This window comes from Pristiophorus japonicus, chromosome 16, assembly GCF_044704955.1.
Source record: "Pristiophorus japonicus isolate sPriJap1 chromosome 16, sPriJap1.hap1, whole genome shotgun sequence".
Taxonomy (NCBI): domain Eukaryota; kingdom Metazoa; phylum Chordata; class Chondrichthyes; family Pristiophoridae; genus Pristiophorus; species Pristiophorus japonicus.
The window spans coordinates 6,742,787-6,755,157 of NC_091992.1; the positions used below are offsets into that span (position 1 = coordinate 6,742,787).

Consider the following 12,371-nt stretch of genomic DNA (forward strand, 5'->3'; position numbering starts at 1 on the left):
AGTGGAAACAGTTTCTCCTGATTTACTCTATCAAAACCCTTCAGGACTTTGACACTGCTATTAAATCTCCCTTTAGCCTTTTCTACTCTAAAGAGAATAACCCTTATTATTTTTAAAATATTATTATTGCTGATTATTTTTTCAGACTGAGCACATGTCCTGGAAGGAGGAGATAATTATTTGAACACATCTGGTAGGTTCAGGCCAGCTAAATCTGAAAGTCCTAGGTCCAACTGATGTAAGAACAGACAGCTGATAGTCAGATGTCCAGTGAAGGAGAATGGGTTTTGTTTATAAAAAATAAGTTTCACCAAGGTAGTTTCTCCCTAGACTACACTATCATTAAAAAAAACCCTGTTACCTTAACTTGTTTCCAGGAGTATAACCTTTGGTCTACCTCTAAGTTGCATGCTCTTTGACCCCTGTTTCCTGCAGCAACTGCAGTCGTTGACCTTTGGGCCTAGTGGGTAGTGTCAGCCTATTTTTCCCACAGCATGTGGAGATATTTTCACAGATCTGCCTGGGCCTTCTTTCTACATTGTAGACTACACTCTGATCTGTATCTCAAGCTCAATTGTTTCTATTCTTCTGGCTTCAGGGCTTTTGCTACATTCTGAGTCTTGGGCTTGTTGATGGCTTTAATTACTTATTCTCACTTATTTTCACCCATGTCACTCCTATGCAAAGAGCAATTTTCACATTTACCCCCAGAACTTTGGGCTAGGCTTCTGATATGCATTAGGCCTAGTTGTTTACATATTGGGGTCAGTTCACACCTCTACACTCAGGAAAGGAGAAAATAGGGCAAATCAACTGGGTTTCTCATGCACCTCTTGATCTCTGGTTACTGTGCCAATATCAGAGGGTTAGGAAGCCTACTGCTAACTGCTTTTGCAGCAAAGGAATGGTACGTGATGCAGGGGGATGCTAAAGGAACGCGAGGAAGAATGCATACCCTTGTGGGTCAAATTACATTAAATAAAATTCAACCTAGAGGAACTTTTGAATTGCAGAATCAAAACCATCCAAAAATATAGCTGTATCACAGACACAAATTGCAGCGCCTTTCACGACCACCGGACATCTCAAAGCGTTTTACAGCCAATGAAGTACTTTTGGAGTGTAGTAACTGTTGTAATGTAGGAAATGCAGAGCCAATTTGCGCATAGCAAGCTCCCACAAACAGCAATGTAATAGTGACCAGATAATCTGTTTTTTGTTATGATGATTGAGGGATAAATATTGGCCAGGATAAATTGAAGGCTTGCTAAAAGAGAATTACGTCAAAAAGTACAAGATTATATTCAGAATCAGCGTGTTTCTGATTCAACTAATAATCACCATTCAAAATTTACAGAAAGTCAATTAATCAGATTGCATAATACGGACATACTTAGAAAGATACATCGTGATTCCCTATTGCTTGAGCCACCCAATACCCTCAATCTTCATCTTCACTCGGCTCTCTCATACTTACCTTGGGTACAGGAGGAAGCCTTGTGAATGTATCAGCGTTAAATTAGGGGCAAGATCATCTGATGGAACATAGAAATATTTACTCATTGAGCAAATTGTCTAATCCCCATTTACCTTTCTTGTATATAAATATTCTCAGCTGAAAGAGCAAGCACAGAGGTTATTTCACTCGTGAATTGTAAGGGAAGGTTATTAGTGTTGACATACTCCAACTGTCCTGTACTAAGGATTGGCAGTTTGATCTAAAGGGTAAGGGTGCATGTTGAATTATTCTTTTGAACCACACTATGAGTCTAAAATCATTATTTGATCAGTTTGTGCTATTCCTAGTTTTTCTGGTTCCTTACAGCTTTCAAAAACTATTGCCTGGAACTAAACATTTCCAAAGAGGGAGTAATTGGTTGATGCTCAATCATATGTTGGGGAGTAAGTAAAAGAGGATTAATTGGTGCAATGGGTTAGAGTAGAGGTGCCAAAGTATTTTGTTTCTGTAGGCTGCATATGTGCTTATCATGGAATCCTGGGAGGCCACTTGTTTAAATTTATTGCCTCATTAATGTGTACCTTAAAATAGGTGAGAAAAACATAGATTTAAAAACAGGAAATTGCATTCAGGAGTAATACATAAGAGTTCCAGAAACTAAAGTACAGCATTCACCAATCATAAATTGTTCTATCCCCTCACTTTGGCAATGAATTCTGTTCTGAAGAATCCAACTTTGGATATGCCTTACACACCGAAACACTTCAATAGTATTCAATATTCTCTCGTTGTACAATTTTTAAAGTACATTTTTATCAGGTAAGGGGACATTGCTGCTGCGCCTGTTCCAATCTCCTTTCACCTCTGGGACTTGAATTCAAACCCAACCTAGACTGATGGGATGGAAGTTTATTTTCTCTACTGCCAATCAGGGTTCTTTGTGAAATGAGTTTGGGCATAGGCCGACTGTGACACATAGAATCTTATAGCACAGAAGGAGGCCATTTGGCTCATCATGCCTCTGCGGGCTCTTTGAAAGAGATGTCCAATTAGTCCCACTCTTGCTCTTTCCGATTGGTTTTGCAATTTTCCCTGCAGTTTCTCCTTTTTACCCTATCAAACCCCTTCATGATTTTGAACGCCTGTATTAAATCTCCCCTTAACCTTCTATGCTCTAAGGAGAACAATCCCAGCTTCTCTAGTCTCTCTACATAACTGAGGTCCCTCATCCCTGGTACCATTCTGGTTAATCTCCTCCGCACCCATTGGTAATCTCACTCAGAGAGGGCACAGCGTGGTTGCTTTCAGAAATGAACAATATTGCATTGGTGCAGTCGGAGGCGCTACTCCGAAACGGGAATCAAGACGCTTTGTTCAGAGTAAAGGCCGAGGGATTCCTTGGAGGATGTCCAGCTTCCCATTTACACGCGCATACTAGGGTCACCACTGCCCTATCGACAAAGTAACGCCGGCGGAGCGGGAGCAACTCCGAGGAATTTCCTGGCCGGAAGTTTATTTTCTACATTTAGCCAGACTGCACCTGATCTGGGAGCAATTGCTGTGGTCACCAGGTGCCTGAAATGGCAAAAAAAAAAATCAATTCCCCAGCAATAACATCCCCCATCTTGATGATCACAAAAAAATAGCTAAAGACATTCAAACATTGGGAATCGGGAAAGAGAGAGACGGACAAGTATTTATAAAAGGAGAACTTTTTTTAAAAAGTTTTACCTTTGAATGAGCAAACACGTTTTGAGTTGTCACAGTGGAACTGAAGGTGAATGGTGTTTCCAGTGGAGAGTTGGTCAGTATCTCTGTCATGTGTCTGCGGTAAGATGTATAACAGTGATGTTCATCTCCGCCTTCAGATATACAATAACACACTGACTTTTCTTGTCTTTTCTCAGAAGCCCATGGTCATCCCGAGCTGCCCTGTAAGCGGCCTTTTCTCGAACCCCCTGCTTCAATTGCCGATGAACATTACTTTCGCCCGCCGCCGTACGACCAACAGGTGATGAGTCCACCCTATCGGAATGAAGCCGACCTAAGGGACGCCTGTATGTTTTCCAGCCCTGGGGGTGATGTGCCTGGAGGAGCCGCAGCCGAAGAGCATCCTCCTCAAACATTAAACTGCAACATGTGGGCTTCCGTTCCGCCGTACGGTAACTGCAGTGTTCAGACCATGGAAAGCGTTCCTTATCAGCATTTCTCAGCTCACTTCACCACCACGGCTATGATGCCCCACCTCTCCACCATTCCAGGACAGAGCTCTCAGCCTCCCTGCGATTCACAGTTCAGCGGCTATCACTCGCCACCTCAGCACCAGGTTCGACAGCGGGTACCCATTTCTTCTTGTTCCCCACGAGACAGAGTCCCCCTCTCGCCACATGAGAGAGTGCCACCTTCTCCTCATGCCCAGAACCCTCGGGAATTCCTTTTCTCACAAAGCCTATCATTACCGAGAGAGTTACCTAGCCAGTACCATTCCGGTTTGGGTCCTGTGACAACCTGGACAGACAGCTGACTGAGACTGATATGACCGAGCAGTATTAATACGAAGGATGCAGAAAAGGCTTGGGTTTCTAACGTCGGGCAGATAGATGTCACACTTCAAAAGCTGAGAATTTGCCTCAATATATCCCTCCTTTTGACTCTGCTAACCCAGAGATACTTTATTACTGCCTCCAAGAATACCCCTGCTTTTCACTATTTGTATCAGATTATGTGTTTGTTGCTCAATGTTGAATTGCCGAGACCAACTGTAAAGATGTTTTCTGCAAAGATGTGTTAAGTAAACTAAGAAAGACATAATGGGCAATGCTGCAGTAATCTCCTGTTGTGAAGTTCTGTGTGACTAGACCTGGAAATCTAAGCGTTCTGCAAATCCTTGTGTGCATTATGGACAGCGCTAAAAGACAAGTATTTTGTGCTTATATCCAATAGTGGAATATATAAATAACTATCATATTTTTTAAAAATCATCTATATGAATAATTTTGATGACTGTGAATTCAGTGGCTGGAGCTGTAATTATTTGGGAATGTTTCTTCCTCTAACCAAGCCCCATTCTGTTTGCTTACCCCTCCACCCGCCCACTTCCTGTTGAAGCTCACGCCTTGCTTCATTCTGCCATGTCGAGTGTGGGCAGAAAACTTGTTGCCAGCTGTCTGCTGATGCTGCTCTGAACTGGCCACAGGGAGGCTTGTTTGTCAATTTGCTCTTCCTAAGGGCTCACCTTAACGCAGCACCTTCCATTGGTTGACCCTTGTTGATGTTTGAGGGCTTGCCGTGTGCAGGATCACTGAGGAGAACCAAAGTTCTTATATTCAGTGGTGCAGTGTGTCAGTGAATGAATCCACTGCACTACCAGAAGCACCAACTTGTAAGTCTTCTATTTTGTTATTTAATCTTTGAAGAAGTGTCCAGTTACTGAATAATGCCAACTATATATTTGTTTGCTTAATTACCCATGTAAACTAGCCATTTTCATGTGCATAATTTGATGCAATTATACAGTCTTTTACATGCAGTTTCTGATAAGAAAACTCACTTGTTTGCAAACTTGGGTAATCAATTGTTTGCAGTGTAAAACCTGTGTAAATCATGAAGAGATATTCAATTATTGATGCAGAGAACATTGAAAAAAAATTGAAGTATTTTAACCAAATGTGCCTAGTAAGTGAATCAGTTTGGTAAATAATTGTGGCTTAAAAAATATTAAACACCTTGAGAAAAACTTTTCTGAAACCTCATCCTAAATTCAAGCTTTTTCTGAATCTCTGCAACATTTCAGATACCCATACCAGCAGCCTTTGTGTTCTAATTGGTGACACAAATCAATTCTTAACCCCACTCCAACCCTGTACAGTCAGCTGTCAATTAACTTTCCAATTCTTGACCTGCATTAAACTTCTTCATTCTGTTTTCAAAAGCTGCTTTTCAGTGCATGTTCTTGACAAGCTTTCTTCAAATTATTTTTTGATATTGTACAGCAGTGTTCTAGATCAGGAAAATGTGGAACTTACATGCACTTTTGGGAGAGGGAAGATTTCCCCCGTGCATTAGGAGTAGCGAAACTGTAAATATGGTGTTTATAAATCGGTCTACAATTTCTCAGCAGCCTGCAAACAGAGAAATTGTCTCCCTTGATCTTTGTAAAATGTCCTTTCTTTGTGACTCAGTGCATCATTTCAGCCAAAAGGGTGGGTAGATAGATAACCTTCTGCCCACTCTGTGGCCTCCTCTAGAAGGTACACAAGATGGGCCTGCTGGACTCAAACTCTGTTTTTCCCCTTCTCCCCTGTACAGAACTGGCTAGCATCACCCTGTAGTAACTCTTGCAATTAGACAACATCTGGAGACCGCTGAAAGGCGAAAACCTAGCAATGAACCTACACCCTAACACTAAAATAACACAAAGCTTCATTCACTCTGCAAATATTAAACTGGTATGAAAAGTATAATTGCAGCGCAAATCCACGCAATCTCAAGCTCCCGATTTGGTATCAGCTCTTCAATTTTGCTCCTTGCATTGCGCAAAAAAAGGATGTTTCCATAAAATAGTTTCTATTGTGCTCATCATACAATCAGTACTGCACTGCATGTTGAAAGAATGAACTTGCATTTATATAGTGCCTTTTTACTTCCTTGCGATGTAACAAAGTGCTTTGCAATTGATGGATTTTTTGAAGCACAATCACTTTGGTTTTGTAGGAATCTGGCAATTTGTATCTTGAGCAAGTCCAGAAACAGGGCTACTAGGTGCCATGAAGTCCACAAGTTGTATTTTGTGGCATGACATATTTTGTAATTTAAAAAGACACAAATGTCACTCTAGAGTCATAGGCGACACACTACACAGTACGGTATTGCAAATATATTTAAAACATAGCTTCAGGAGCATGTAATGAACAATATTTTCAAAAACTAAAATAATGAGGACATTTTCAGCAATCAGATGGTTAATAAGTGCTTGTATCTGCAGTGGAAAAGGACACAATTACTTGTTAGTAGAAAAAAGCACTACTAAAGAAAATAAAATTACACAAAATCAAAGAAAGATAAACTAAATTGACAACATTATCTGTTAACAGAAAACTTCTATGTTGAAATAATTCAGTGTACTAGTAAAGCAGGCTTAATTTCCCATCTTTTTGTAGTTGCACAGAGATCCACTAGCGGTTCTAAAAGGTAACTTGTCTTAGGCAGAATGGTAGTAACTATTATTGCTTTAATACCAGCATCAGCTCAGCACCATCATGAATCTGTAAATTATTTTGCAAATGCACTTACTGATTCATAAAAAAATATTGCACAACAACAGCTTGCATTTATAGGAGCATTATCAAACAAAATTCAACACTGGGCCACATCATGAGATACTACCACAGTTGGTCAAAGAGGTAGATTATAAGGAGCGTCTTAAAGGAGGAAAGAAAAATAGAGAGACGGTGAGGTTTAGGGAGGGAATTCCAGAGCTTAGGGTCTGACAGCTTAAGGCACAGCCATCAGTGGTGGAGCGATTAAAATTGGGGATGCACAAGAGGTCAGAGTTGGAGGAGCGCAGCGATCTTGGAGGGCTGAAGGAGGTTACAGAGATAGGGAGGGGCGAGGCCATGGAGCAATTTGTAAAAAAGATGAGAATTTTAAAATCAAGGCATTGCCAGAGGAAAATATAAGGGTTAGCATACTCAGTATCCCACTATGACGCAGTATTACTCTCTATTGACATCTATGGAGAGCAAAGCTATCCGTTTTCTGCCGGAGCTCGGGGTGCTAGTTTAAAATTACTCCCAAAGTGTCAGACGAAGAATGAGGAGGAGGAGCATTACCCTATTATACACTTAACGAGAACAGGTTTTAGCAAAAGCTTTTTAAAAAAAAATATATACTCAAGACAGATACACACAAGGGCTGCAGAAATAGCATGGCCCCTTACCGCCATGCTTTTTGGTTCTGTAATTGTTAAAACAGATAGATTCCACCCAACCACACCTGAATGCTTAGAGCCTAGGTAATTTAACTCTCCACTGAAGAATCTAATTTCCACAATTAGGTTATAATACTCAGCTGGTTGGAATAAGAATGTGTATTTTTCAGTGTAGTAGAATGTGGGTTTGGCCCTGTGATTCCTCACATATGGGGGTAATTTTGACTTTGTGCAATAGTATAAAATGGGTGATAGCGAATCAGCAGCTCATCTTATACCCCTCTCAAAATAAAAATCGGGGAGGGATGTTTAACGGGCAGCCAATTTGCTATCACCCGTTTTACACTATCGCATAGTTAAAATGATCCCCAGTGAGCTTTTTTTTACTTAAAGTGTTATGCAAGAAAGTAAGGCTTTTTTTTCATGATATTTCTAACATCAGTTCTATAGATGATTGTCATTGGGGAATGCTATGTAGTAAGCCCAGGAAAAAAGCACAAACACAATAATGAATAATGTAGAAGGAAGATTTTGTCTATAACAGAGGAAAATGATAAAAAACCCAATGATAAAAATAGATGAGTGTGTATTGGAGAAAAAGCTAGCCCTGTCTTATCTGGTACAATAAAAAAAGAAAAACTTGCATTTATATCGTGGCTTTCATGTTCTTAGGACAGCCAATGAATTTCTTTTAAATGTAGTCGTTGTTGTCATCAGCCAATTTGCCAACAAGAAGGTGCCACAAACAGCAATAAGATGTCTACTTTGGTTATGTTGGGTGAGGGATAAATATTGGCCAGGACAGAAGGACAACTCCTTGCTCTTGAAAAGAAATGCCACAGGATCTTTCAGATAAGATATTAAACCGAGGTCCCGTTTTCCCTCTCAGGTGGTCATAAAAGATGCCATGCACTATTTGAAAGAAGAGCAAGGGAGCTCTCCAGGTGTCCTGGCCAACATTTATTCATCAATTAACACCTAAAACAGATGATCTGGTCATTTATTTAATTGATGTTTGTGGGAGCTTGTTGTGCACAAAATGGCTGCCGTGATTCCTACATTACAACAGAAATTATAAAATTATTTCAATGACTGTAATGCACCTTGGGACGTCCTGAGGTCGTGAAAGGCGCTATATAAATGTAAATCTTTCCTTTTTTTATGTCCACATGAACAAGCACACATTTTAACAACTCATCTGAAAGATGTCCCTCTAACAATAAACCTTTCCCTCTGTATTGTACTGACGTGTTAGCTTAAATTTGTGTGTGCAATTCTTGGAGTGGTGTTTGAATCCACAACTTTCACTGCTTCAAGCCAAGTTTGCTCCAATAGGGAATTCAGGAGAAGTCTCTTTGCCCAGAGAGTGGTTAGAATGTAGAACTTGCTGCCACAAGGCATAGTTGAGGCGAATAGGATAGATGTATTTAAGGGAAAGCTAAATAAGCACAGGAGGGAGAAAGGAATAGAAGGATATGGTGATGGGGTTAGATGAAGAGGTGTGGGAGGAGGCTCGTGTGGAGCATAAACACCGGTATGGACCTGTTGGGTCGAATGGCCTGTTTCTGTGATGTGAATACTTTGTATATCGGTAAATTGTATGTTGACATCTGAGTGCAGGACAAGGTGATGTGGCGATAGCAGAATCAGCATTCACTTTTCATTAGCAACGGACCCATAAAAATGGAGCATTTGCTGCACAAACAGTGCTGTTTCCTACATGAAGCACCTCAGTGTCAGCATTTACCCATCCACAAGAAAATCTAACTCATTATATTTATCATAACTATTTCTCTATCAAATGCTGTCACCTTACAGTAAAGGTCTGCATCAACTTAACTTCAAAAAACAAACCTGCTTTGAGATTCTGAAAGAATTAATCAGATATTTTGTATATTTTCTGCCATGGGTTTTACCTGTAAATAGTCTGTTTTACCTAAACTTCTTTAAGGACTCTTGTCAACAATTTTGCACCAAATGAAGGAATATGCTATACGGTAATATACATTTTTCTAATCTCGTTATACTCCATTATATTCAGCTTTAAACATGCATATAGGGGTCATATTGTGTATAATATGTTATACAAGAAACTCAATGAAGTAATACACGAATAACAAATTTAGAAATATGTTATGAGGTCCATGAGCTGTGTGAATATCGTATTCAGCAAGAACCCAACCTGTCTATTTATACCAGATGACTGCATTAAAAAAATCAATTAACTTAAAAAAAAATACTGATGGACTTACTGGTGGATTAATTGAGTGATGACTTACGTGGTTGGGTCTTGACGGCTGGGCAAAACCCATTTCAGCTGAAATCTGGAGCCTATGGAGATATCATTGTATAGTTAGAAGTTATTCTAGGCCAATGACAGAAACATGTTGGTTCAGAGCTGAGCAGAGTAGTCAAATTGTTTCCGGCCTCACGAGGGTGGAGAAGTTGTCATGTGGGACCAGAAATTAAATATTAATCTTCATTTGAGAAACTGATTGAATGTGACATGCTCGATGTGAATGTGTTGTGGTTGTAATTTTTAATTGCACCCGCATTAGCACTTTCCATATTTGGATTACAAACAGTTCTGTTGAACAAAATCATATCCAATGGATGTTGTATCTTGCCAGAGAGCAGAACATAGTTTTAACCATTGTTCTGTCATATAGAATATCCAAAAATATGTGTATTTTCAGAAATTCAGTGGAGGGTCATTTCTCAGAGTGTTAGTAATGTTTCAGATATTTGTATTCTGCGCAATCTAGCTTCTTTACAATCCAAACGGGTTAGTCAGAGTTGAAAACAATTCTTTGTAAATAACTGTTTCAAGACCAGTAAGATTTTACTTTTTGTTGGGATTTATATAAATATTTCTCCCCTTATTGCTACCTGCGCCAGATATGCTTCCTGCTCCAATCAGAAGGATAAGACCATTGGGACTTGCCAGAGACCAGCCTCAATGTACCTTGTCGTTTTGACTGTCAGTCTATTCACCTGAGAAGGTTTGGACTATAGTGGTCTTGTAAAATGTTTGAAGGTGCCACTGAAATCTTCCAGCAAGGCAGACTTGCCAGCTTCAGTTTTGTACTCCTTCTGAATCTGGTTAAGAATCGGCACCACTTCTCAGTGAGGGAAGACAAGTTCCAATGTTCAGAACCATGACTCTTTGGTTGGATTGGAATTCCAGTGCTCTTTCTCTGGAACAAGCTGTCTGTTGGAGCAGTACAACGTCAAACTGACCTTTAGTATGCCACTGGTCCAAACAATAGTCCGTATTATATTAGCTAGGAATTCTCAATCGCACACTGTAGTATGGGAGATCGCACTTCCATTTTACGATATCAGACCTATATGATAGCCGGTACAAAGTAGGTATCTTGGGCTAGAATTTCCTATGGCTTACCTCCCGGTTTCTGGGCGGTATTAGCCATTGCGGGTGATAATCAGATGAGCGAAAATTTCCTTACCTGAGTTACGCCGGCGGTTTTGAGGTACTGCCGGGGAGCGGACCGCCGGCGTGCACCATCCTCCGATCGCCCTGGCGCGAAATTTGGCTGAGCGGTGACCCGCAGGTAAGTTTTTTAAAAAACGCCCACGAGGATCAGTGGAGCTGGGCGGTAGGTGAGTAGCTCTTCAAGAAAAAGGTTAGTAATTGGTTTTTTACTGATTATTTTAAAAATGTGTTGTGATTTAGTTTTAAAGTGTCTTGGGAATTTTTTTTTATTTTTTTTTTTTAGTTGGTTTTTTGAAAAATTATTTTTATTGTTTTTCTGGTGTTCGGCCCAACCCGCAGCCTTGAGGTAAATTTTTATTGTTTTAAAAATTTTTTCGCCCATTTTGTTTACGAACCTCCCAATCGACCCTAAATTGCACTTTTTCGCCCAGAATGGGGGTGCAAGGCCCACGTTTTTCACCCGACGGATTTTTTTATTTTTTGGGGGGGGGAAGATTTCGCCGGCGATAATCTTCCCAGTCTTAGCGGTCTTTTGGGCAGTGATTGGGCACTTGGCGGGCTGATAGGAAATTCTAGCCCTTTGAGTTTGTGACGATTTTTGTGGGTGCCAATTTGTAGGTGCCACATGATTCTCCGAGCCCTATTAGAACTTTGGACCAAAGGAAAAACAAATGGCTAGCTACATTTTTTGGATAAGAAACATGCTTTTTTAATGTTGTTCTCTGTAACCTATAACTTTATTGTGTTAAGATATAGAGATGAATGTTTTCAACATTATAAAAGTGATTCTGTCAACTACTGCTCTAAGATGTTTGCATAAGTTTTCAAACAAATTTTCAACCATGTGTATTTGGCTGTAGACAATCCGTGTGTAAGAAAATGGACAGATCAATTCTGTGATTTATAATTTGTGTTTTATAATTTATTCTTCCCTCTATTTCTTACTTTTCTCCACTATTTAATTCCCTTTCTCTCCCATTCCCCCTCCATTTACAAGACTTCCTAACTAAAGCTGCTTATACCCTACAACTGCAGTGATTTGCTTCACATTGATGTTAATAAAATGCAGCTTAGATCTAGAATCGGCGACTGAGCTTGGAGCAAAATTGAGTGAGACTCCACATTACATTACAAGAGGAGAAACTTGCAATTTCATCCTAGGAGTGTGGGCAGGAAACCTATTCCCAGACTATGCCAAATTGTAAATTGCCCATTCGGAATTCTGCAGGTCACTACGCAATTTTCGCTTCATAACTACTAACATCTCCCTAGACTATGCTTAAGAATGGGACCTCATTTTTTGAAAAATGACAGGTCTATCTATATCTGCACCATATCTCTCTGTGATGATGTACATTTGTACAGGTACAACAAAACACTGCACCAATTCAAAGTTTTTTCTCTACTTTTTTCTCCAAAATTCTCCCTTCCCCTGAAGTGGTTGGCCCCTTGCTAGTGTACAGTTCATGGACACTGGAGTCCCTTTGGGTAGGGAGTCCATGTGATATTCCTCATGCATAAACCAAGTC

The 12,371-nt window shown here is 40.1% G+C and overlaps 1 protein-coding gene across 1 annotated transcript in view; it reads left to right on the plus strand.

Moving 5' to 3' along the window:
• Nucleotides 1-3,983, plus strand: part of tbx4 (T-box transcription factor 4) — a 96,537-nt gene extending 92,554 nt beyond the window's left edge. Inside the window, exon 8 of the mRNA XM_070858045.1 lies at nucleotides 3,367-3,983. Within this exon, the coding sequence (XP_070714146.1) occupies nucleotides 3,367-3,983 (617 nt within the window). The remainder of the gene's footprint in view (nucleotides 1-3,366) is intronic.
• The last annotated feature ends 8,388 nt before the right edge of the window (nucleotides 3,984-12,371 follow it).